The sequence below is a fragment of the Taeniopygia guttata genome, chromosome 1, assembly GCF_048771995.1.
Source record: "Taeniopygia guttata chromosome 1, bTaeGut7.mat, whole genome shotgun sequence".
NCBI classification, from domain to species: domain Eukaryota; kingdom Metazoa; phylum Chordata; class Aves; order Passeriformes; family Estrildidae; genus Taeniopygia; species Taeniopygia guttata.
Window position 1 is genome coordinate 107,332,142 of NC_133024.1, and position 27,652 is coordinate 107,359,793.

The 27,652-nt window shown below is 40.2% G+C and overlaps 1 protein-coding gene across 1 annotated transcript; it reads left to right on the forward strand.

Annotated features, from left to right (window-relative positions):
• Positions 1-27,652, forward strand: OTC (ornithine transcarbamylase). The gene is made up of 10 exons (XM_012569509.5): positions 1-205; positions 3,245-3,383; positions 3,976-4,057; positions 11,390-11,477; positions 16,694-16,847; positions 23,742-23,864; positions 24,545-24,598; positions 24,704-24,853; positions 25,366-25,503; positions 27,449-27,652. The coding sequence occupies exons 1-10, from the start codon at positions 129-131 to the stop codon at positions 27,506-27,508; spliced, it is 1,065 nt and encodes a 354-aa protein (XP_012424963.5). The 5' UTR covers positions 1-128; the 3' UTR covers positions 27,509-27,652.

The window sequence follows — 27,652 nt, forward strand, 5'->3', positions numbered from 1 at the left end:
TGAAACCAGGACCTTGGTTATTGGTTTTCTCTCATTTGCACAGCAGCACAGCTCACTCTCTGCTTCCTACACCCTCCTTCCTCATCACTTTATTTGTGGGTTAAGAGAAGTCTTAATACAAACAGAAGATGCTGTTTAATAGGAGGAATTTTGTCACTATTGCAAAACTGGCAGGAACCGGCAAGCAGCTGCTGCGGCAGTTTTGGTGAGCTTATCCTTTCATTTTATCTCATGTGTGGTGTTTAGTCAGAAACCTGGAGTCAAAAGCAGCAGAATCCTGTGAAGGAGTGAGTGTTTTAGAGAAAGGCTCTGTGGGGGTTTTCCCTGCAATTTTAGTATCCTTTTACCTCACCAGATAGCAAGCTCTGTGATTTCAGGATATCTGTTTATAGTGTTTGTGGAATACCATTAATTTGTTGTGTGGGATTTAGCTGCGAAGTCAGGAAGGAATGTTTATTCTTGAGGTCAGTGTGTGCTGCAGGTACTGTAACCAGTAAGTAACTATCTGAATAAAGGTACTCTTTCTGCATTTAGACATATATCATGGACAGTTTGGGTGGGGAATTCTCTCCTTGAAGCTGCAAGGTGAATCTCTGCCTCATTATTTTGTGTCTCTCTATACCCTGGAGGCATGAGGAAAAGCATGATGTTGGGAGATTCAAAGTCAAGCAGGCAGACCTGCCTCTGTGACGTGGCTTTGGGTTCTTTCTGCACCCACATAACTGTGCCTGTCCCCCCTGATTGCAGGAAAGAAACTGTATGGCAGCGTTTCACTAAGCTGCTTCTCAGGTTTGTCACAGCTCCAAAATCAGGTTAAAATTTTAGAAAGCCATGTTTTCTCGTGGTTTTAGGTCAGCTTCAACAAGAATAGAGTTAACACTTGTTATGTAACAAGTGATTAGTTCTAGAGAACAATATGCAGAAATTTCACATTCACATAATGTGAATATGCAATAAGTATTTTGCATACTATGCAAATACTAATATGCAATAAGTAATTTTTGTTTATAATTTCTACATTACATTTTATGAAAACCAAATATTTTCCAAATTCTATGATTTATTTGCAACAGTTTCAGAGTGGTTCTAAAGGCTGAGTGTTAATTTTTTAATGAATTTTAGATTTTTATACTGCAGCCAGTTGGGAAATTTCTGCAGTTAACAGAGATGATGGAAAAGAAAGTTTGGAAAACAACTGTAGTAAATCTGGTTTTCCAAGGAAGTAATCCGATTTGTTAAGTTCCACACGTAGCATTGTTATTTTTGGTGGATTTTTTAACATTATAGCATCATGTTGGCATACGCTATCACCACTGTCTGTGGGTATTCCCAGCTAAGCAGACTGTGTTTGATACTGCAGGATAACCTAATGCCTGTGAGTCTGTGCTACTAGCCCAAAGTTATGCTGCCCCTGCTCAGAAAGGAAGAACCCAAAACTGCTTGACCTTGCAATTCTGCCTGTTACATTTTAACTTTGGTATGTTGTCTCATGCTCCTTCTCTGGAATGAATTTTTCCACTTCTGCCCCTCTTTCACATATAGATAACAGGGAAAGGAACAAATTTCTTAGAGGTCATAGCAATAAAACAGAATCTTCAAGAGGTCAGGAGCAGATCTCTAGTCCAACTTTCTGCTTGCAGCCTGTCAAACACCATATGAGAGCAGCTATGCCTTTGCTTAGACTTCTCTTGACAATTCTGGGTAACCAATTAAAGTGCTTCACTATCTGCCAGTGGAGAAATTAGTGGTGAATATTTCTCAGTCCACTTCTCAATCATGCCAGATGGTGAAACAAGACCAATGAACAGAAGTTGTTTGACAAATTGAGATTAGATAATCTCTCAGTCCCTGGAAGGAATTGCAGGCTGAAATGAGAAAAACAAGGAGCAGCCCTAAAGCTGTTCTGGAAACAAGGAGGAAAAGGAGAGTAGGGACCAGCAGACAATTGCATAGATTTTAAAGTGGGACTAGTTTGGTTTTTTTCCCCAGAAACAAGTTAAAAAAGCAAATCCCTGTTATGAACACTTAAAATAATTAAAGAAGTTCCACTTATACAATTATTTTCCTTCAGAATATAGACAATAAAAATTAAAGCCAATCCCGTGAAGTATAAATTAATTGTCTTGGTATTCAAGACTGGATTTCAGTAGCTTTTCTTGGTGGGCTGTTTTTCATGGTGTGGGGCATATTTTCCTAGCTATGGACTTCAGGGCTTGGCAATTAGCAGGCACTGCATCTGAGCCTAGTCTCAATGGTGAGCTAAAGTGGAATATAAAATAGAAATATAATTGCAAATAGAAAAATATTAGCTGGACTCAGTCCACTTCTTTGCAATGTTTTGGTCTCCATTTTATTAGATCAGTCTAAAAACGTTGACTTTAAATAAAATACATGTTTAGTTCATACCCATCAAAACCTTAGCAAGAGCATAGTGTGGGCTGTGTAGAGCTTAGGAGGGCTGCAATTACAAAGCCAGAGAAAGGGCTGAGCTGCCACACTTCCCTGTTAACCTTCAGCCTGTGAAACATGGGCTTGGCCAAGACTTTCAATAAGATGCCTCATCTAATCTAGAGGAAATTTGATCGTGTAACTTCTGTGGGTGATTATCAACATCCAATTTTATTCTGAAGTCCTAAATCTGGATGGAGGCCAGAATACACTGAATAAACACTACATGTCCAGAATGTCTTGTGTGGTACAGTAATGCTATTTTGTTGGGCTTTTTTTACCCTTTTCCCCCAGTGTAATGAAGAGATTTCATACACATTTATAGAAATGCCACCTTTTGTGAGAGTGAGGTTGGAATATGGCAAGTGTCTACTCATGCACAAAGCAAAAAGGAAGGAGAAACAGCACTGAGATCCATTTCTGTTATTCTGACCCCTGAAAGGGCAGCTTTGGTGTCTACACATAAGTCATTTTTCCAGGCTCTGAATGGCTTTATTTGACAGGCAGCATGCAGTTGCCATATGCATATCAGAAGACAGAAGAAATTACATCTAATGTACATTTTATAACACTATTTAAAACATTGTTACAGTGGCCATTGATATAGTGTCTAGTGACATGGGGCTGTCTGACAGAAGGAGTCATTTAAACTAATTAACGCAGTATATCAGGATGATCCAGCTGGGTCATGTGAGGGGAGTGGGAGAGATTTCAGGTGCTTGCTCACTGGCTTTAGCACATATATAATTTACTATTGAATGGCAAGAAATACACATTTTTTGCTCTTTTGACACAGGTATGGGACACCAGCTCAAATGAATGTTGATCTGAAAGGTCGGGACCTCCTTACTCTACAGAACTACACAGCTGATGAACTGAAGTATTTGCTGTGGATGGCATCAGATTTGAAACAAAGGATAAAGAATAAAGGAGAGGTAAAATGATTTAACTGTCATTTAAGTCCCTCAGGTGTTGAAATAAATACTGTTCTGAAGAGTATTATGAAAAAGCCTTTCAGCTGTCTTGTCCTAAACAAAATCTCCGAAGCTACTAAATACTGTAAATCATGTGCTACAAGTCAAAGAACCTTCCTGTAAAGTGTCCAGAAATTATCTTTAATATTCTTTAAACACTTCAGAGGACTTTGTGAGTGGAAAGGTTAAAGTGCAGCTAGCTCCCTCTTGTCAGCTAACCCCATCCATCCACACACGGTGTACATGCAGCACTAAATGTAGGAAATGGAAGACACTTCCCTGCATGGGAATAAATTAATATCTGAGTTCTCCTTAATGCTGGCTCAAATTGAGTGCCAAAATGCAGTTGCTTTTGGGCCTAGAATTACTTCTTTGCCTTTAACCTTTCCACTGCTAATAAATTTATTGAAGGGCAGGAGAACAAAACCAGAGGTAAAAAAACCCCACTTTTGCAAATTTTCTAATTGTGAACTAAAATGTACAAGAAGTATTTCTTACTTTAAAGAGTATAATGATTATAAAATGGAAAATAACTTCATTTTTCATGTTTCAGTATTTGCCTTTGATGCAAGGCAAATCTTTGGCCATGATTTTTGAGAAGAGAAGCACAAGGACAAGATTATCTGCAGAAACAGGTAGATCTGAGCAATGGCACAGTAAGACTTTATATGGAACTGTATACATTAAGTATGTACTGAAAAGCACTGCACAATTTTGCATTTAGCATTTGTACTCAGGAGAAACCTAAACTTTGAAAGCAAAAATAAGAAAATAATATTGTCTGCTTGTGTTTTCACCTTCCATATTAATTTCAAGCACATGGCTTTGGTCACTGAAATTTTGCCAAAATCTTCCAAAACACAATAGATCAGAAATAAAAATAACAGAAGTAAGCATTTCTGGTGTAAGCTCCCAGCTGTAGTGGCAAGATGTAAATTTCCTAACATCTACTTCAGTAAGCATCACAAATTTAATTTTGTGCAAGATCTAATAAATATTTTTCTAAGGTAATATGAATTACCATTGTTACATTTAAATGTGCTTAGGCTGGGAATAACAGTAATGCCTTGATATAAATTCAGGAGAAAAATTAACATGATTATCTACAGGGGAAGATAACTTTATGGAGACTCAAGGATATTAGCCTAATAATATCAGGCACTGGAACATTTTTCTTGTAGGTAATACTGAAACATGTACCTATGGTATCTTTATTTATATGGTAGTTGTTCTGAATTCAATGACACTGCTGAAATAAATCACTCATCAGTCAATCCTAGCAAAAATAACTCTGATCTGGTGATGCATCAAGGAAGAACTTGCTCTTCTCTTATTTAAGTTGACCCAGCATCCCTCACTTCTCCCTAGTAAAGGAACAGCAAACCTGTTGAGTATTCACACGTCTTTACAAGAAATGTAAGAGAGAAGGTAAAAACAGTGGAAGGAAGAAGCAGATACATTAACTCCAAGCATTTCTGAGTTTGCCTTTGTATTTTCTGGCACAGCCATTTGCCTGCTGATCCTGCTCTATAGGCAGACTTGTTGTTGCTTTCTGTTTTCTCCTGATAATAATGACTTACTAATGTGCATTCCCTCTCTGTGAAGACCACCCACCTTTTAATGCCTGAGTTTTTAGTCCAGTTTCTTGTTTCCTGCCATCCTGGTATGTGGCCAGATAATGTATTCTCTGGATCTGTTTATCCTTCATTCTTCTGTATTCTGAGGGAAACACTGCTTAGTCCTCAGCTTTTGAAGGCTTATGGAAGGGGGAAGCTCAGGAAAGTTCAAATGAATTAACTTAAGGATGGGAGTTAATGCACATAAATTCATCCAAGGGAGAATTAAGCTCCAGTGAAATAAAACAAATGTATTTCTGAGTGAGAGCCTCCACAAGAGAGTTTAATACAGTTCAGCTTCTGTGCATTAACTTCACACCTTCAGTTAATTGGTCTTAAGTCTGTTAAGCCTAAGACTTTGCTTCAGAGGCAGACTCAAGTTTTTTCTGTCCACAAAAACTCTATACATTTCAGCTGCTTTTTTAACATAAATTATTCCCTCATTGGAATTTCTAACTCGAAACAAATGTGGAGCCACATGTGTTTCTTTTAGCTAAACAAGATAATTTAATACCAATTTTCTAATGTCTAGTGAAAGTGGACAATTGCAGTGGATTTAAGTGTTTATAAAGTTCCTGAGTCATCTCAAATAGCACTTCCAAGAGTTGCCCCTTCAATAACTTGAGAGAGGTCAGTTGTAGGACAAGGTCCTGGGGATGAGATTAATCTAAACAAACCTTGCAACTCTCAGAAAAGCTAAATCAATGCATTTCATTACAGAGCAGAGACTTCGAAAGCACTGATTACAAAGTGTTCTCTGTGCCCTCTCTATGAGTTTGTTGGGACATACTAACACCATGGAAGTGTTTTCAGAACTCCTACTGTCCCTTTGGCTGTAAAGAACAACATTATTGAAAGAGAAATAAACAGAATGGTTGAAGTTGGAAGTAATCTCTGAAGGTTATCCCCTGCTCAAGCAGGGTCTTCTAGAGCCAGTTGTCCAGGACCATGTCCAGAAGCCTTTTGAATATCTCCAAGGATGAAGATTCCACAATCTTCTGTGGAAACCTATGTCATTGCTCAATCAGCTTTTCAGTAAATAGAATTTGCTATTCAGAGGGATCTTCCCAGTTTGTGCCCATTGTACTAGTGAAAAACACCTGGCTCTGTCTTCTTTGCCTCCTCGCTTTAGGTGTTTATATACATTAGCAATATTCTCTCTGAGCCTTCTGTTCTTTAGGCTGTGCTGTCACAGCTCTCTCAGCTTTTCTTCTCATATGAAATATGCTTCAGTCCCTCAGCCATCTTTGTGACTCTTTGTTAGCATGGCCAAACCAACTGTATCTCATATGTCCAAGTTTCTCATACTGAGGACCCCAAATCCAGACTCTCGGGGTCACCAGTATGGTATAAAGAGGAAAGTTCACCTCCCTCCACCTCCTTGCAGTATTTGTCTGGTGCAGTCCAGGACACCATTCACCAACCTTGCTGGAAAGGTACACACACTTCTGGTGTGTTCAATTTGCTGTCCACCAGGACCCCCAAGTCCTTTTCTGCCAAGCTGCTCCCAAGCTGGGAGGACCCCATCACGTCCTGGTGCAGGGGCTGTTCTTCCTCAGGTGCAGGACTTTGCATCTCTCCTTGCTGAACTTCATGGGGCTCTTGTCAGACCATTTTTTCCAGCCTGTCAAGATCTCTCTGGACAGCAGCATGACCCTGTGATGTACCAGCCACTCCTCCCAGTTTTGTGCCAACAGCAGAATTGCTGAAACCACACTTGGTCATCGAGATCCTTAACATAGGTGTTAAACAGGACTGGACACAAATGGACCCTGAGGGTACTGCTGGTCGCTGGCCTCCAGCTGGACTTTGTGCTGGTGGTCACCACTCTCAGGCCTGGCCATCTGGAGAGTTCTGAGCCCATCCCATGCTCTGCTCATCCAGCCAGGCATCCTCAGCTTGGCCAGGAGGATCTCATGGGAGACACTGTCAATGGACACAATGAAGTCCAGGCAGACAAAAACCACTGTCCTTCCCTCATCTACCAGGCCAGTCATAGAATCATAGAGATTGATTAAGCTTCTCAAGCATGACTTCCTCTTGTGAAGTCATGCAGACTGCTCCTGACAATTTTCATGTGCTTAATCTGCCTAGAAATGGTTTCCAGGATTAGCTGCTTCATCACTTTCCCATGGATTGAGGTGAGGTATCTTAGCCTGTATTCTCTGGATCCTCCCTCTAGCCCTTCTTTAACTTGGGGGTGATATTTTTTGCATTTCTCCCAGTTGTCCATATCAATTGAAGATTATCAAAGCATTAATTTATGATGCATTGTAATAGATCAGTTGATATTTAAGATTTTTTCAACATCCTGTTTCTCTGGACTGTTTTATTCTAATGACATTGCAACTGTACTGACTAACAGATCTCTTCTTGGGGTACAATTCCTTGCCTCTTTAATCTTGTCCTAATGTATATTTCTGAAACCCATATAATTTTACCATTTCTAAGATAAGCACTGATGTTGTAAGTTTAATGCAGAACTAGAAGTAACTTCCATAGAGTAGTGGCAGAGTAAATCCTATTCTATAAGCCTAGGAGATTTATTTCTATCTCTGGCTATTTTATTGGAAAATGTGACATATCTGCTATTACACTGGAAAATGTCACCTCTTCACAGTCAGAATTCCATACCCATTCTGCATAAAATTTTGTGTACTTTTTGAAAACAGCTATTCACATGGTCATATATTACTTGTAAAATAAACATGCTCAGGCATGGCACAAAGGTGAATGACCTGTTTTTGTTATAGTTTTGGTGTAAAATAATCTGATTGCTACTGTTGCTCTTAAAATATACAGCTGCAGTTATGTTTTAGTGAATAAGTCATAAATAAATCCAACCATCTCACACTGAATGCAGACAATATTTCAAAGGGTAGCAATAGAGAGGAAGCAGTGCAGGTAGGAAAGCTCAGCCTACCTTGTCTTGTTGTGCCCTGGAATACACAAGATCTTAACAGCCTTAAAGGGGTTCAGTGCCATTTGCTTTAGTGGAATTACTCCCAATCACTCCTCCTACACAGTGGGGTGAGAGGAACATGATGACCATGCCTGAAGACTGCTACAGAGTCACAGAAATAACTGCATCATAGCATATGAACTATAGTGGGGATGGTACTATATGTTACAGGGTCTGTTTTCTCTTGGAGTGGCTAAGTGTTATTTAGCTTGGCGTCATTACAGAGGGCCCAAATGAATTCTTAGTTTACTCTTCACTTAAAAGGGTAGCTTAAAAATAACTTTTAAAAACTGCTTATCAGTTTTTAGCTTCTGCTTTAAAAATGTTCTCTAATTGCTGCCTAGGAGAGTTCTTTGTTATCAGTCTAAATGGAAAAATACCTCCTATTTTGTAAGTCTGGGCAGGCAATAAGGAAATTAATAAATGCAAATCCATATGTCTGGAAATTCTGAAAAAGATCCTTCCTTTGAGTCTGAGAAGATGACTATGTGTGTCTCCTGGTGACAGCCCCAGAACTGGGTAGCCAACCTGTGAACTACAAGATTCATTTTGGCCCCCTTGCTCCATGAAGCAGGGACAGCCTGGGATGAAGATTTCACTTATGTCCCATCTGAAAAGTCTGCATAAATGGGGTCAATAATGTGCCACAGCATGAGGCATGAAACTGTATTTTGAAAACTAACAGTAGTGAGAATTGTGGACATGAGGTAATAATCCATTCTGGATTTGCAGTATGAACATTTATTAGTTTATTGAAGATATCACAATTCATATAAATATTTAGCATGTGGCCTTGGATATGACCAGGTTGTGACAACAAAGGATTAGATCTCCCAGCTTAACACAGCACTCCAATGTTTATTTGCTGAATTGGCGCCTGCATACCTTCAAAAGTCATCTCTTTTTTTCACTTTCTACTGGTAGTCTGGATGAAAGAATCTGAAAAAGATTCTGTCTCTGCAACTATATACAAAGTTAGAGCACAGAGCTCCTGGATTTCCAGATGGAAAGTTTTGTATGGAAATATGTGCCCAGGCCCTGCACAGATGGCCAGTTCATGAGCAGAAAGCCCAACACATCAGGGCTCTGCTATGTACACAGACTCCAGGTGGCAGCTCTGACTGGGCTGCCTGACGTCTGGCAGTTTGGAATAAATGTTCAGATTCCCATTTTTTCACCTGGGCATCATTTCTAGAAAACAGAACATGTCCATTGGAGCGTGCCTAGAGTGTGAATCATCTACCAAAGTGTATGCATTTAGAATCCTAAAAGCAGAGCTGCTGTATTGTGTAGAACTTGCAGGAATAAATAACTGGCATAATTGTATATGACTCCAAAAAATCCACAAGAATTTGGGAAGGAAAAGTTACTGCCAATGACAGTTCATCCTTGAGGTCTTGACTTAAAAATTTGCACTGAATAAACAGGCTGTAATGTGTAGTTTGTATACACTGTCCTTTAAATACAGTGTTTGTGTCTGAGCTGCAGAGGGGAGGTGAAAAAAGTAGTAGTAGAATAAATGGTGCTTCATCATTAAAAGTTTGCGCTGTCTGACTTGTAATATTCTTGAGATTTGGAGCAATCCCTAATGAAAAAAACAAGCAATTTAAAAGGGCCCATTCAATGAAATGAGTGTACACTGGCTAGGGGAGCAGAAATTTGTCCTTCAGGTGGGACTAGGAACATCATTACTTTTAATCTGACATTTAAGGAAATTGAGGCAGTCCAAAGGCAATGATTTTCCAGTATGGTTTTTATCTATTGTATTTTAAACTCCAGAGGCTGACTGAACTGATGCAAAGCAGAAAACCTCACCTCAACCCTGCTGCTGGCAGGAGATGGAAGTTAATAAGGGTTTCTCTGTGTAAGGAGCCCAGCTGTGGGGCCCAGACCTGCTCCCTGTACCTGTTGGTTTTATCTGTGAAAGGTTTCACTGCTCAGTCCTGGATTAATCCTCTTTTAAAGAGTAGCTGTGGGACAGCCACCGTGCTGAATCTGCACTGCTGAATCTGTCAGCAGTGCCATCTAATGGATACAGCCAGCTTGAGCAGCTTTTGACCTTTTCTTCCAGGTTTTTCTTCTTTTCCACTCTTATGTTCTCTCTCTTTTTAATTTTTTTTTTTTTCTAACAGCACAAAATTCATCAGCATCTGCACAACATCACAGTTTGGTAAACAAAGTGGGGTTCTCTACTCTTCTGTGCTGTATGCAGCCTTTCTCTTCCTGGCAATATAAATATAAAGATGGGCTTCTTTCTAGATTTTTGTCACAATAAAAGACTCATGCCCCCACAGTGTTGTCTCAACAAAGCTGGTTTGTCCATACTAAGATTCTCTGGAAATTTCCTCCATCAGAAATGCTAAAGACAGGGCAGTGTCTGCCTGCAGAAAATCTCTGTACTGGAAGGGAGTGACAGTTCATAAAAGAGCCCCATCAGGCCCCATCCTCCCAGTGTGGCCACGAAGGACTTTACACTCAGATTCAGTAGAAAGAGGCCTCAGACTTAAACCAGGCAAACGCAGAGAGACTCAGATGTTGGTGAAAAGATGTTTTCTTCCCTCTCTGTGTCAGATGGTTACTTGTGATAACTTTCTACTGGTGGTGTAATTAAAATAAAGCCGCAGAGAACCTGAAAGTTGCCTTTAACATGTAATTTGTCTTCATCCAAAACACTGTTCAGACACCTTTGAAGTTCCCCAAAGTGTTTTTTATTCTTAAATGATGCTCAAGTCTTTCCATGGTTTCCTGCTCAGGAATGGATTTTACTCTTCATACCTAATCCATCCAGTTTTTTGGGCCTTCATGCAAATTCCTAATTATTGCAGGGTAGAGGGATGCTGGCAGGGCCTGAGACCTTTCCTCTTCTCTCTCTCACAATATCATTTTTAAGGCATTTGAGACCAAATTCAAGTTTGTTACGGAGTGTGAGTAGGGTTTTCTGTGTGAGTGACTTTATATGAAACACAATGTTAATCCTTACAAGAATGTGGAAGTGCACCATGACTTGGATGGTCCTTCTAGGATGAAAAGTTCCATGAAGTAGAAATGCAGCATGATAAATGGATTACCTGGCTCTTAACAGGGAGCAACAGTGATGCTTGTGGCAATGTGTAGCTCTGGAGCTTGAATCGCTGTTCCTGTGATCACAGATAGGAGCTCATGGCTAAGGATTTCAGTAACACATACATTTGAGTGGGTTTATTCCAAAGAATATTTATTTGAAATTTTGTGTGTCAAATGCTAATAATTTTAACATTTTGATATCCTGATGATTTCTACTTTTATTTTTGTAAATGTATTTTATATCAAGAAGGTTTTTGAATCTTGACTGTAAATATGAGCTGCTGGTGTTTAATTAATCTTTTTTTAAAAATTTTTCCTCACTGTAGGATTTGCTCTCCTTGGAGGACATCCTTCCTTCCTTACAACACAAGATATACATCTGGGCACTAATGAGAGTCTCACAGATACAGCAAGGTTGGTAAAATGTCACTCGATTGATCACTGCATTTGGTTATTGATTGGGCTGACACCTGTCTTACGGAATTTTGGAAGCTGATATTTTCTTTCTGGAAAATGTCAGAAGGTAGCCCAAATTTCTTAAATATTTACAGATCAGCTCACAGAATCTGTAGCTCGGTAAACCTTTATTCCATCCTCTCAAGCTATCCTACAGTTCCCACACTGAGAATTATTTTGGCATATAGAGTGCTAATTAGAGTTACATTTACAAATGGAACAATTTTAGGAACCTCAGTAGTCATGTAATTCCACTGATGACAGCACATATATATTTTAACAAGACTCAAACCTTCTGGTTCTGCTGCCCTTGGAGCAAAATCAAAAAGCAAAGACACAATTTATGTTTGTTAGGCCAGCTGCTGGTGGGCTTAGCCTGCTGTAGTAGCGTCCCTGCAGTGACAGGGTGGCAATGAGGACCTTTCTGATCCCCCCATTTCAGCAGCATGAAACTGGACCAACACTTTGTAGCCAGTTTCAGATTTCCTGCACCCTCCTTCCCAGCTGCCAGAACTGCTGTGGAGGCTGGGCTGTGCCTCCCTTCTCTGGCTGGCATCCCTGGAAGATGTCAGTCATGCCCAGAGTCACATGCAGGCAGGGCTGGGTAGCAGCCTGTCTCCACTGCAGTGGCAGGGAGGACCTGAGCTCAGAGTTTTTCTATAGTGGACTGCCTCTGAATTTGAAGAAAGCTGGCAGAACATGAGGTCATGTTTTGCAGGTGCTCCTGCTGTTTTCCACAGCACTCCAGCTATTAAAGCTTCATCCAGCCTTAGCATCATCCTGCTTTCTAGGCAGCCTAAGGTCGATTCAGACAGGCCCAACTGTTGGAAGGTTAGCAATGTCTGAGTAGGTCCTTTTGTCCTTTTTGCTCTGGGGAAAGATATGATGTGTGAAGGTCATCAGGCTCAATTCAAAATGTGCAAGCAGGTAGATGAGTTCCGTTGCCTTTGCTGAATATCACAGTTCTCAGAAAGGGGGAGAGACTGAGAACTGTGTTTCTGCTCTCTGAACAAACATTTGAACATTTTAAATTTTCCTTCCTTGTTTTTTTTACTACTGAAATGGAAGACATATGTATTGATAGTAGAAAGTAAAAATCTCAATCCCTTGAGGCTTGGAAGTACTTAACTCTCACTCTCTGCTAGATACATAAATCTGCCAGAATCAAAGTGAGCTGCAAGAGAATCATAGAATATTTTGGGTTGGAAGGGACTTTAAATATCATCTTGTTTCAACCCCCCTTTCATAGACAAGGACACTTTTCACTAGACCAGGTTGTTCAGAGTCCCATCCAGTCTGGCCCTGAACACAGCCAGGGATGGGGCATCCACAGCTTCTCTGGGCAATCTGTGCCAGTGCCTCACCATCCTCACAGTCAAGAATTTTTTCCTAATATCATCTAAACCTACTCTCTGTCAGTTTGAAGCCATTCCTGACTCCAGGCTCTTGTAAATCATCCCTCTCTATCTTTTATTGTGGGCTCTGTTCAGGTATTGGAAGGCTGCAATTAGGTCAGTCTGGAGCCTTCTCTTTTCCAGGCTGAATAATGCCAATTCTTTCAGCCTATTCTTGTAGGTGAGATGCTCCCTCCCTCTGATCACCTTGCAGCTCTCATCTGCACTACTGCAAAGCTGGCTGTAAACCCCAGCAGCCAAACCTTCAGGAAGGGGAAGGATGGGCCCTTCCAAAGTGCTTCCCTGTAATAAGATTTACCAGCATTCTCCCAGCAACCATGCAGGACTGTCACCTGGAGCCTCTCTGCCAGTCAGATGCCAAACCTACAGCAAATCTGACACAAAACCAGATATGCTTGATATAGGCTAGTTTTCATTTTTCCTTCTTCCCAAATGTGACAGTAAAGGGACATTAAATCTTTTGTTTACAGTGTCCTGAACGGCCTTTGTTTGCACAAGCAAAAAAGGAAAAAGGCAGACAATAAACTACAAGAAACAAGGCAATAAATAGAAGCAAGTAAATATTCCAGCTGTTCTGAAGGCATCCCCATTCTATGGATAAAGTTCCTACAATATCCACTTCCCAAGCAAACCTTCAGCCCCCTTTTCTCTGTCACTGCTTGCTCTTCCAGGACAAGTCCCTATTTATGACCCTTACCTGGGGATTTTTCTCCTCTGCTGAGTTACAGCTCTCACCTGCTTCAGTGGACAAGGTTTTCCCAAACCCTGTTCCAGTAAAGAGTCCCAGTGCTCTGCTCCACTCCTGCTGTCATTAGCAGAAATACCACTGACTGCATCATCAAGGCTGAGTAGCTTACCCAAAAGAACAAAAACAACTGGAGTGTTAATTCCTTGGTGCTTCTTGTGAATGAAAGATGACATCCCAACCTCATTCAGTTAATGTAAGAACAGAAAAAGAATGCCTGTAGTAGACCCAGAGGGTATTTCAAATATTTACAGGCGTGTGTCTGGGGCTCTGAAGGCCTTTAAAGTACTGGAGATTGAGACTTAAAGCGAAAGGGGCACAGATCTATAAAAGTCACAGTTTTTATTAGAACTGCTGCAGGTAAGGATTGAAAGCATTGCTGTTGTGAACATTTTTTTAGTGACTTATTACCTGCTCATAAATCAGTTCCTCCATGCTTCACAAGACATTTACATTTATGCTGACACTGTAGCAAAAAGTTACCGCCCATTAAGGAGCTCTGAGCCTTTCAGTGCTGTTTAACATGTCTGATCTACTACCTGAAATGAAATATAAGTACTGTGTCTGTATTTCCCAAAGTGGAGCAGTTCCACTGGGCACCACTAAAGCTCAGTGGCCATCAGGTTCAGTGGCAGCCCTGAAGTGCTCAAAGGGTGATTTAACCAGTCCACTGGAATTATTAGGGCATTAATCTCTGCATTTATGAGGAACAGGTTTATTTTGCTGAGAACACATACACTGTCTGTCCCTGGGAGACTGTGAGTGAAAGTGAAGTAGTTTTATGAGAATTTTAAAGCTTTTGAATGGATATAAAATGTCAAAACAAAAGCAAAGATACCTTGCACAGCAGTATACAAAATATACATAATAGACACATATACAAAATACATGCAAATACCCCTTTTTCAAATTCAGAGGTCTGCCATATCAGAAAGGCATACTCTGTGTTTCATTTTGGATTCCTCAGAGGATACAGCTGAGGAAAAAAATTCAGGTTCTCTCTGTAGAAATAAAAATTACTTTGAAAAGAGAGACATGCAGAATTTCAATGTACTCAGCGCTCCAGTATAACATATTTCCAGGCTCTGGGATTTGGAAGTTCATAGTCTCAAGGTTTTGAAAAGGAATGAAAAGAGAGAAAGACCTAGTCATTGATAGAATAAGAACATTAAATTGAGTCACCTGATGAACTTGTGCTTACAGCCCTTAGCTTCCAAAATTTCACTTTGATAAGACTCCTATATATTTAGGATTTTTTTCCCCCGATGCAAGTCTAACATTACACGGTTCCTTTAAATTGATTAAATTACTGAAGACTTAATCATTCCCCTGTAATCACAGACTTCCAGGTGAGGGTTATTCATGTCTTATTCCCCTCAAGTTTAGTTTTATTTTGGTTTCACAAAGAATAAAGCCAGATTACAGCTGATTTTTCTACTGCAAACATGACATCTAGAAATGCTGGCAGAAGGACTGTCTGATGTCCTGCTGGTAGGTGTCTAATAAATCTGATATCTACTTCTAACAGACTAAAGATGAAACTCCAGCAGTTTTCACTAGTTGATTTTGACTGAATTTTCCCTAAAGGCATACCCTATGAAGGAACCATCTTTAATTTCTTGATCAGCTGTGTCAAATAGAAATCAGCTGTCCTGACATCCTAAAGGAAAAAAAGCTATAAGGAAAGTGAGCAATTCCCCAGTGTGATTGCCCCTTTCCCTTGACTGATGGGGACTGGCTGTGCCTGGTTTAGGGTCCCCACCAGTGAGATGGCCAACAAAAGGAACATCACATCCCTGATGGCCAGTTCAAACAAAACAGGCTTCCCCCAGAGAAAGGAACTGGTGAGCTAAGAAGAAATAATGGTACCAACAGCAAGTGTTCCAGTACTTTGTAATCAGTAAATACCTTCCTTGTTCAGTTCCTCCTTTTAATTTGTAGCTTCTATTGACAATCTATTCTTCAGAGAGAGCTCTACAGGCAATCTTGTAAGATTTTATAAGAGCTTTGCTTGTGTGAGGAATGTCTGGTGTCAGTAGAAAATACTTATTACTGACTTCATCAGGAGGCCTTGCTGATGATGGTACTAACAGCCTTATTTCCACAAGAGGAAGTGCAAGAATTTGTTATGTCTAATCAGGAAGGCAGATACTGCAAGGATTTTTTCCATATATTTCTAATTCAGTCCTCCCTTGTTTTGTTTTAAGGTCCTATTTCAGATAACATGAAAACACACGAAGTGCTACTTCAAAGTCAGGCTTCAGGGCCTGATTAAAACACAGAAATGCAGAGAAATTAAGAGCTCCAATCCATATTTAATTTATCTAAAAAATTCAGAATATACTATGCTAATCTATGTCTTTCACACTTCAGCAAATGAAGTTAATGCCAGAGTGGTACAGGGGCTTCTGCAACCCCTTCCTTTCTGAGTTTGAAATTTGGGCATTCTTTGAATGCTGATACCATGTGAGTCAATACACAGGTGTGCAGGTAGGATAAAGCAGCCTGTTGTGTTTCTGTAAACAATTGTGGTAATCTAAGATCTGTATTGCTGACCCTCACAGAGTCAGGCTACCATACAGAACCTATAATATTCAGTCAATGCTGCATTTGTTCTTTGCTAAAAGACTGAAAAAATAATATACCTTATCTCTTCTGAGGTTATCAAATTCTTCAACTCTTACAGTATTGCACAATCTCTTATCTTAGTTCAGAGAGCTTAACATGTATCAATGTTCCATCTACAATGAAGTGCTAAAGAGAAAAGAATATAAAATAGAGCAGCAGTTTTCATTTACTTACTATAGTAGTGTTAGGAAGTGAAATTTCTTACTTATTAGCAGCTTGTTAAATGACTACATTTGAGCCTGTTCTGCAGGCATGATAAATTATTCAGATAGCTGAACAATATTGATTCATTACCATTTCTCATTAATATTTATGTGTTGCATGGTGAAGAGTGCAATAGGGGTATATTTATTATGTTTGACTTGAGTATTTTCTGCCATCTCTAGGGTGCTGTCCAGCATGACAAATGCAATCTTGGCTCGAGTTTATAACCACAATGATCTGCACCTAATGGCAAAAGAAGCCACGATCCCAATAATCAATGGATTGTCCGATTTATACCATCCTCTTCAGATTTTAGCTGATTACCTAACTCTTCAGGTAAAAATATAAACAATTTTTTTTTTTTTTGCAATTCTTAGTAAGTGTTTGGGGAAGGCATCTTCAAAACCAATTTTCCCTTGGTATTTCAAAGTAGTAATTACATGGCACTTGTTGTTTAAAGAGATCTTCATCCAGCAATATAATTAAGAACCTGTTTAATTTAAAACAATTACATAGTCCTGTCAGCTGTAGTGGGACTGAAGTTAAGCATAAAATTAAGTATTTCATTGGAATTAGTCTGCAATTCAAATAATGTACAGAGGGCTGTACATATAAAGACAAACATGATAATCTGGCTCAGGCAAAGCCAGCAAAAGTTTTTCCATTGTCTTAGAAACACTCAGTGGTTTGCTCTTGATTCCTCCCTAATCTATGGACAGCTTAAAAGGAATTACTATTTATATATTAGGAAATTGGTTGAACAAATTTGTTTTGAAAAGCCTGTTAATGTTAGTACAAACACTTAATGCAAAGTGATAACCAGTTTAAACTTTGTTCACATCAAAGAACAATTTAAAAATATAGTATTTTTTTTATTTTTTATCTAATGTAACAGTGGATCTGACAATGGGATAACATTTTACACACAGAATACCAGATGTTTATCTGTGAACAGAAGGACTATGTGGTTTTACAATCGGTTGAGGATCTGGTTTATAAAAAAGATTATTATACTGCAGGACTGGTTGTCAACTATGATGATCTCCTCTGACCTTGTTTACTTTCTAAACAAATAAAAACACACTGCTTGAAAATGGTAGGGCAGAATAATTTCCTGATTAATTCAGCTATGTTTCTTAGCTGTTGGAGACTTTGCTATGGGACATTCAGTGTGTGGAAAAGATCTAGTGAGGGTAATAATTAATTATTCATGCTTTAAACCTTAAGTATGGAAAGATTCATTTGTTTGGTGAAAATCACTTTTTTTTTATTTTAAGTATTTTTTTGTAATTTTTTTATATTCACAGTGGAAAGACAAGAAAAAATTGGTGAACTAGAGACTAAAATGCTTACAGACCTCAGGATAAGGGAGATTTGTGAGATCACATTGAGCCAGCCTCAATGTTCAAATTGCATAAAAGATAGTAAGCTGTAATGAGAACATCATCATTTTGTTGTAAGCACTGTATGAAAACTATAAGTCAGGAGAATCTTCTGGTTGTGTTTTGTGGGGCGTTCTGTCTTGGAAACACCTTATTAATTAGCATTTTATCACTTGTAACACTCTTCAGAACAATCTGTGACTCGCTGCCCACACAGCCATGGGTATCTCTGCCCCTAAACTCATTTGATCTAGGTTTGATCTGCCTGTGAGCACCCAGGCTCACCGTGCTGCTGCCCTCTACTCCCCCTCCAGTTAATGAGGAGAGTCCAATGAGCATCCCAGTCACCTCCTGGAGATGCATCTCTTTCTGCACTGATCTTAGGGGGAAGCCTGTGGAAAGCAGCAGGATGAGAACGTGTCTTGCTGATCACCCTCTGCTCCTCCTCCTTTGCATCCTCATACAGGACAGGCACGGCAGAAGCTCTGGGTGAATATGAGCCCACAGGCTGCACTCTTCCCTGGCTTGAATTCCAAGGGCAGCACCAGCAGCTGGTAGCTGAGGGTGTCCTTGCTGCACCAAACATCAGGGAGGATGCCTTTGGTGATAAAGAAACGGGTCCACAGCAGTTGGTGCTCAAAAAAAGGACATTTTTGATGTGGAGAGGTGTCATCACAGAGTGAGCACTTACAGAGATCACAAGAAATGGCTCAGCTTTTATACAGACATTGAAGGATTTTTTAAAATTTGCATCACATTCACACTCAGCCCAATAAGCAGAGCACCATTTCCTCCATCCGCTCATCTCTCCCTGACTCTTTCCAGCATGTTCCTTAGCCCAAAATTTGTCAGGACATCTTTATGGGGCAGCTGGGTGGCCACCCCGCTGTGCCAAGGGCATGTTGCACTGCTGGTGGCTGACTCGCTTTCCATTCCTGCCTTCTTATCCAGGAGAGAGGGGCAGGCAGGGGAGAGCTCTTAGCAGCTCCCTGTGGGTGATGGCACTGCCTGAACTCTCCCTTTCTGTTCCTCTGCTCTCTTTTTTTCCTCTTTGCACTGTAAAGTGAGTTGAAGACTGGAGTGGCATGTTATGAAACAAGGTTTTAATCATATAATGAACTTTGCCAGGCCACAGAAGTGAGATTAACTTTTGAAGAGGTGTGAGCCACAAGGTCTAGTTGCTACTTACCCCAATCAAGCTTCTCAAGGGATTTTCAGCAAGATGTCATCCAAGTATTGCCTGCAAGAAGATTAATACAGGGATGTGGAATGGTACCACTGATTCTTTAAATGAGTTGAAAGACCATATATAATATTTAGACTGTTTCTGTGCAATGCAAAGACAATTTATTTCATTTATACATATATGCAAACTACAGCAGTGGCACGGACTGCTAGCCTAATATTTAAATGTACCTACAGATTTTGAGCCGCTTATTTCTCTTTAAAAAATTTCTCTTCCCTATCCCCATAAATATTTTCCTGCCTGGGTCTGTTCCTCCCTGCTGTCAGTACATACCCAAAATGTAGATTTTTATTTTCTTTTTTTTTGTTCTTCTCTGTTTTCCAGTGGAGCTCTATATGCACTCTGGCCCTCTTCATGCTTAGCACATTTTTCTATATCCTATTAAGTTTGTTGTGTGTGTGCCTTCTTGAACCCTCCTCAAGAACTTTCTCTTTGGTCTGAAACTACATAATTGCACAGTTTGTTTGAAAAAAAAAACTTTTCTTGCTTATAGCTTCTATTCCCTTTTCACAAGTTCATTTTAGTATCTTTATTTTAGTATAGTCCATTGCATCCCCCAAACAACGCAGTGGTTTTCTTTTCAGGGCTGTCAATTCTCATTCTGTATTCATGGCAAACTCTCATCCTGAAAATGTTCTTTTCAGTACATGCAGTGTGTTCCTGTTATGGATACTCGGGTGAGATTCCCCAGGTTCAGTATCCTCTTGCCCTGTGCCTTCTTCCTGAGCAACCTGGATCCCCTCACATGTTTGAAATCTAAGCTGGCTCTGTCCTTTAATATTGTGCTCAGGGTTAATGCCCTCTATTAAGCCAAGAAAAACATTTTTCTTAGCCTATATATACACTACCTTTCTTCTTAAAGGTTGTGTTGAATTGAGTGTGTTTGAGCTATAACCCACTTGAAATGGCTGCAAACACGTAAAAACCTGTTTTTGAGGATTCGGGGATTTGGCCTTTAAAGGCTGTGAGTTTGTGAGCACACACTGAGCCCCTTAACTCCTCTACTTGTTCTATCAGAGCCACGAGCTGAGTCCATCCAGTGTCCCTCGGTGTCCTGGGCAGGAGCTGTGGCTCAGCTTGTGCTCTGCTCAGCGTGGCTGGAGGGCAGCATCACACAATTTGTATTCCAGAGACAGCCTGGGTATTGACATTGATTCAATTGATATTAATGTCACTGGCCAATCAGCTCACTTGTAGCTGACTGCAGGATGGCCAGACTGGTAATTAGAGTGGATCCATATGCCACTAGCTTTTTATGTCACTGGTCTGGGGGGAATTTTCTTTTCCAGGAAGCAACGGTTGGCATAAGAAATACATCGGTGGTTTCTTTTTAAACAGCATAACAAATAATGTTGCCCAGCTTGAAAAGGGCTTCAATATATTCTCAAATTTTCCTTGCTGTGTGAGCCCAAGACCTCAAATTATTACAAATTTCAAATTCCTCACTATGATCATCCTTATTATTCTAACAATTAGACATCCCAACTAAAATCTGTCCTGATCCTCTAAAATATACTGTGTCAATAACCATGACAAAAACCAGTGTGGGAGTAGGAAAGATAACTGACCCAGCATCTGCCTTAAGCCCAGTTTGAGAACCAGAAGATCCAGGTTTGCCCAGTTTCTCATTTACTGGATTGCACTGTCTCCCGAAGGGCTAAAGCTTTGATTAGTCCCTGGCATCACATTTTAAAATTTGACAGATTATTGATTCATTATTCAAAAGCTTGTTTTAATTGAAGGCTGTTATGACAGTTGTGGTCAAACATTTCAGAATTAATCTATAATGGTGTCAGAGTTTCAGTCTCGCTGGAAGCACGTCCAGGCAGAGGCAGACACAAATGTCCTTAATTAGTTAACCCAGTCTTCTCTACACATACAGGGTCAAATCACTGAGCATACTTATTTTTTCCCAGAGTTACCTACACTAATACACTGCAGCCATGGATAAGAACAGAATGAAACATTGTAAAAGCAACAAGAGGGTGAGAAAATTGAATGTAAAATTGGTATTACTTATTTAGCTGGCATTTTTCATGAGAATAACACAGGCAAGTTTTATGGCACTACAGCAGCAATAGCTACTTTGCTGAAGAGGCTTCATAGGGGAGAAGGGCTCTAGACTTTCTAAATATGTTATTTTTTTATGTGGCTTTACTAGGAGTCACGTTCCAAATGTAGAGTGAAACTGCAGAACACCCATGCAGGAGTAAAGCCTATATCAATATAACATAATTTGTAAAAACTGGGGAAGGATACAAAGGGAAAATATCTTCAGGAGTTCTGGTGATCAGGTGTTGTAAAGGCTCTCATTTAATTTAGTGTGTTACTATCATGGCAAAACACTTTTAGCAGGATTTCACCTGTGATTGTGTAAGCAATAAAATAGGGAGTGGGCAAGAGGGGAAGTGTGTTTCGTTACTGCAGCTTTTGTATTCTGGTTCTGACCAACAGAGTCACCTCATCTTTGCTGGAAGCTGAGGGTGTGTGTTTGCTTATAAGCAGTACAGTCACAGTCACAGTCACAGTGATCTGGCTTTAGATGAAGAGGTTTGAATTACAGCAGCAGTGCACCAGTGGCAGCATAAAGCCTAGCACAGGATACAAACCAGGCTTCACTAGCACACACACACTTGATTCTGCCTTGCTATGACTCCTTCCATTAGCAAAACATCTTCATTAAAATCAGTTCAGCTATGTCCACTCTACACAGTAGTCACTGCGGACATGGATTGCAATTTGCAGTGTGTATCAGGGATCATTATACAGACACATCCAGTACTCCATATTTTATCTGTAACAGCTAGGAGCTTGGGAAAACAGAGGAAAACACTTAGTATGCACTGTGCTTCTTTTAATGCAGAGTAGCAGCTGGCAATAAGGTGAAGTTGTTTAACATAGCAGTGTATTTGTGACTCTAGTCAATGCTTTGAGTATTAAGGCTGAGATGTCTATTTTTAAACAGTGAGATGAAAAGAACTCAGGACTGTCTCGCTTGCTTCTGGCTGTGGGTTCTGGTCTCAGCTATCACTACGCCCTAAATGGAAACAACACCTTAAATAAATGCTTCGGTTTGGCCTTCTCCTAGGAGCACCATTGCTAGGAGATGTGGAGGGACTTTGAAAGATCCTTGGAGACCTGCAGAATGGTTATACTGAAATAACTTCCATGTCCACACAGTCCTGATTTGTTCTCCTGTAAATGCCCTTGCATCCAATCTCTGCCAATGAGCCTGCTGTTAACAAACTTTGGCTGAAAAAGCAATATTTTTGCAATACCATAGTTTTAGCCCTTAAACCTGAGCAGTCTAGGATTCTATCCAGTTTAGGTATTTACAGCACTTTAATGTCATTCAATTTTCAAGTACTGCTATTTTTGACTCAAAATTGTGGTCACTGAAAGAAATGCCAATAACTTTGTTCCGGAACAACTTCACAAACTATTTGTTTAGGAGAAGCTGCTGCCAGGAGAGGCGGGGGTGGTCCCAGCCCTTTTCCTGTTCAGTCTTTTGGCATCTTTTCTGCAACTGCCTGCAAGGTTGCCACTTAGTACAGTGTGGATGCTTATCCTCTCTGACAAGCACTGAATCATGTCACACAAAGTGTTGAAACACTGCCTGGCTTCCAGCTACTACAATGCTATTGTAGCATGGCCCAGATTTGAACTAAGAATAAAAGACTCTCCAGAAATTGTTTAAAGTCATGAGATAGAATTTTACAGAGCAGGCTTATAGGAGAATTTGGTCATGTCTTTCTAAAAATTTTGGTATCAGCTTAAGTGCCTATAAACATGCATATCTAAAACAGGGCTCATTAATGAGTCTGGAAATATGTAACCCCTGTTATTCTTGTTCCTCCTTAGGCCTTACCTGCTTGGGGTGGAGGAACAGAGTAACTGCACAGGGGCTGGCTGTAAGTGCCATCAGTACAGCCACAGTTAACTCTGTAATGCTGTTTCAAGTTTGGGTAATCCATATTTTTAAAAATCCCTGCAATCTTTGGTTGAACAATGGAGAACAAACGCTGCAGGCCACGAGTGGCACAGCTGCTGTCAGAGTGCTGTTCTTTGCTGTCCTGTGCAGCTGAGGGGTGAGGATGCATTCCCAGGACCTGGCCACTGCCATGGCCACAGGGAACAACGTGCAGAGGCAGCTAAGCCATAACAAACCTCAACATGGACGTTTTCACAATTTGGGGAAAAGCTAGGAGGAGTTATATTCCAGGCATTAGGACTGTCTCTACATTAAGAATTTCCAGCATTCACTGATGTTTATGAGGCCCAAAGATCAGCTGTACATCAGTGATGCTAAAATCACTTCATGTCTGGGGCTGAATTTCTCAGCTTGAGCCTCACCATGTGGCACATGTAACAACGTGTCCTTCTGCAGGGGAAGCAGCAGCTCTTGGGTCTTCTTGTAGGACATGGGGGGCTTTCCTTCTGTGAGCATCCTGCAGGAGCAGCAATTCCAGGTGTGGTCCGTGCAGGCAGCACTTGAAGGCAGCCAGCTGCCTTTGCACAGACCCTTCTGATCATTCCCTCTTGTCCATCAGCCTGCCCAGCTGCTCTGGGAGGTAACCCCAGAGCTTGTGATTGCTTTGGCAGGAGCACTATGGGGGCCTGAAGGGGCTCACCATCGCCTGGGTCGGGGACGGCAACAACGTCCTGCAGTCCTTCATGACGAGCGCTGCGCAGCTGGGAATGAACCTGAGGATTGCCACTCCCAGGGTAAGGAAAACCAAACCCATGGAGAAAGGAAGGCAAACTGCAGCCAGGCTTGTCTCAAACACTCAGGCATTGCTCAAGGGCCCCAGCTGTGGGTGCCTGCATCTATCTTCAGTGTCTGTTTTCAGAACAAAGGTACCAAGTCCCAATCCAGTTATTTGGATGCAAAGCAGGAGTGATTCTACTAAGTCCAACATCAGAAATGGGAATATCTGACAGGAGTATAAATCTAAATCATGGAGGATCACAGTTCCATTTGATAAAGCCTTACAAAGACATCCAATGCACTCTCCTCATAAAAAAAATAAATCCTGTTTCAGATAGGTGGAAGTGTTACATCTCATTTCATGTAAACTGGTGGTGCGGCATTTAGAATGTTCATTGTAATGCAATATAAAGTATTTTTAAAAATCAGTTTAGAACAAAAAAAAAAATTAAACGTTGAATATGCATTTAATTCTGTAACTGACAAAATACATTTTTCTTATGTTTTTAGAACAATTTTCACCACTTTACCACCAAAATAAACTTTCAATAAAACATTGTTTCCTCAAGTTTTACAGTTCTGAAAGGTTCTTCTTCCATGGCCAATGGTTCAATAAGTATTTTTCTAGCCATTCTTATTAATTAGTGAAGATCTTATACATGTTCCATGATGTCTTACCCATCATCTCTTTTGTCAGGGCTTTGAACCAGACCTCAGGATAACTAAAATAAGTGAACAGAACTCCAAAGAGGTAGGAGCCTAAGAAACAGCCTAGTAGAATAGTTTAAATAGAGATTATTTTCATTGTAATTGAAGTTCCTTGTCTTAGTGATCTTCCTTATTTTATTCACATTAGTATGGTACCAAGTTGCTTCTCACAACAGACCCTTTGGAAGCTGCAGACAGTGCCAATGTCTTAGTCACAGACACATGGGTAAGCATGGGACAAGAAGAGGAGAAGAAAGAAAGACTAAAGGCCTTTCAAGGTTATCAGATTACAATGCAGGTAAAAACTGAGATTTTGGGTTTTATTTACATTTTTACACTTTGAATTTATAAGAATCAACATCAACCAAGCATGAGTTTGGGGGGGGTTTTGAGTGAGGTCATGGAAAAGCCACATGCAAACCTCCCTCCAGCTTAGAAAACTCAAAGAGATAACGAAGTTCGAATTATGTCATACACTCCCCATGGCTTGGCCTCTTTCAGAGCTTCCCAATGAGATCCAGCTCCAGAACATGTGCAGCAGAGGGATTTTCACTCCTCTTCTAAAGTCAGAGAAATTGGAGTGACTTTTTGACTTTTGTGAAGTCAGCATTGAACTCTTACAGACTTGCATGGAGATGTTCCCATCTTATTCACAGATGAGGAATTCTTTTGAAGTCTGTGGAATTCTGAGTTCATCATCCGAGTAACCAGAGTGGGAGTTAATATAAAATTTGTTAACCTTTTTACTCGTTAAGGATTTTACTAATATTCTCACATATGTCTTTATTTTATATGCTTTTTAATCTACAGACTGCAAAATCTGCTGCTTCCAATTGGACTTTTTTACACTGTTTACCCAGAAAACCTGAAGAAGTTGATGATGAAGTATTTTATTCTCCGCAGTCATTGGTTTTCCAGGAGGCTGAAAACAGAAAATGGACAATTATGGTAAGAAAAAAAAAAAAGAAAATAAGATAAAAGTATTTGGAGGTTGGGGTCAATTCTGTTCAGGTTTGAATTCAACCTGGTTCCACGATAAATAGTGAATGTTAAAACATATGTTTCAAATTTACCCCAGAGCACATCACAATTTTGACTATAGACATTAGTAGCACAAATGTGATCTATTTTGGCGATATTCTGCCGTTGCTTGACCCAGGTTTTATCACTAAGTGAAATATACAGTATAAACTGTCACTTTCTTTGGCAATGAAATCACTGGATTTACTCTAATGATTAACTCAACGTCACAATTAAAACATGTTACATGCTGAGATCCCAGGGTCTGGTCTTAGAAACTGCAGTTTCTCAAACACTTAAAACCAGTTATTTTCTCTCAGGAAAAGCTGCTGCTGACACCAATGGGAACTTTCCCTGAGAAAATGCTGGAAGAGCAAAGATTTGAAATATCCTGCAAAGTTATGGTGTGGGTGATGCTGTGTGATCATGGGAACCATGAGGGGACACTTAGCATTTAACACAAACCATAACTCCCCTCTCAGCATTCCTGGAATTTCAGAAAATTACTGCCAGATCTTAGTTGTCTATTATTTATTTTTGGCTTTAGATCCACCAAGCTGACAAAAGCTAGTGAAAACTTTCAGAGGTGAAAAGAAAAACAGAGATGGCATTGTCAGAGTTCTGAGATGAAGTCTAGATGTGCTCCAAATGAACAAATGAGGGTTGAGTGTTGTGTTTGCTAAAACCTCAGACATTGGATCAGTCAAAATTACTAACAAATGTGTGTTAAATTAATAGTTTTGTCCTTAAAATTTAACAAAATGCTCGTATTTTTTATTTTAATTTTGCAATGTTTCTAATTGCCCTAAATATTATTAAAAAAAAAAAAAAGGAAAGAAAATAAGGCCTTTACTTTGGATTCCAGATGCACATTTTTGTAGGGGCTGCGGGAGGTGAAAGGAAAATGTCATTTTTGTATTTTATCAACCTATAAAAAGAATGAATTGATGGGTCTTGTTTATATAGTATTTTCTACCACTTGTAGAACAGAGAGCAAACTGCAGAATAGATTATTTGCTCAGCTGTAGATGCAAGCAGGGCTGAGTGCAGCCAGGGCTGGCAGCACTGAGGGGATGCACAGCTGTAATTCAGGCACCTCTGTGTGCCTGGGCTGACCCTGGCAGTGATGAGGGAAGGAAGGACAGGCAGCAAAGCCCCTGGGGAACCCTCACAAATCCAGTGCTGGGCCAAAACTGTGCAGTCAGACCTTGCTGTGAAATCACAGCACCAGGTAAAAAACAGGTAAAGCCTTGCCAAGGCCAGGCAATGTGGGGTTTGTTGTGAGCACAGGCGTGGGAGGGACAGCAGAGCTCCTGCAATGCCACATTTCATTTAGCTGATGAAATCACTCCCATTTCACAGCTCTGCAGGCAAGGCAGGAGGGGTGGATGGCACACTCTTAACCTCAGTGAGGATTTTCCATGTTTCACTACAGAAAGTATAGCTAAACTGGGATAAATTTCAGAGTCCATATTCCAGCATGGCTCTCGCTGATGCTAATGGCACAAGGCAGCCCATGTGATGTCTGGGTACCTACAGCATCTCCTAGAAGTAGCTGAGAATACATCACAACATGCCAAAAAGGCCTCAGCATTTGATCTAAATGCTTGTGTGAATTGCTCCTAAGCTGTCCATTAATATATTTTGTCCACACTGAGAAAATCTATCAGATACAGAACATCCTAACTGATTTTCAGCTCTTGTCCGATTCATCATCAGAAATTCTAGCAAATAAATCCAAATGTGCCATTTTTGTCAGGATAATAAGTTTCAACACAAGGCTTCAGAGCTGGAAAATATTTCCCCCTTATTTATTTTTATGGAGTATCTGTTTCCAATGTGATTGGATTTTTTTCTTCTCTTCCTCCTCTAGGCTGTCATGGTTTCCCTGCTGACAGATTACTCACCACAGCTACAAAAACCCACATTTTGACGCTTGGATTCCTGCCAGGAGAAAAATATTCCTCATCAGCAGAATATTCTGGTCTGTAAACACATAGATCTTCTTTAGAAAGGACCAAGGCAATGAGTGATTTTTTAAATAAAACCATATAGTTAGCTGTATAATATTGCATTA

What these genes read in the sequence shown, in the direction of transcription:
- OTC (XM_012569509.5), top strand. Translation starts at nt 129, where the DNA reads ATGCTGTTTAATAGGAGGAATTTTGTCACTATTGCAAAACTGGCAGGA. An exon ending in CTGATTACCTAACTCTTCAG is followed by an intron (nt 16,848 to 23,741) that starts GTAAAAATATAA and finishes TTGCTTTGGCAG; the next exon opens with GAGCACTATGGGGGCCTGAA. An exon ending in ACAGAAAATGGACAATTATG is followed by an intron (nt 25,504 to 27,448) that starts GTAAGAAAAAAA and finishes TTCCTCCTCTAG; the next exon opens with GCTGTCATGGTTTCCCTGCT.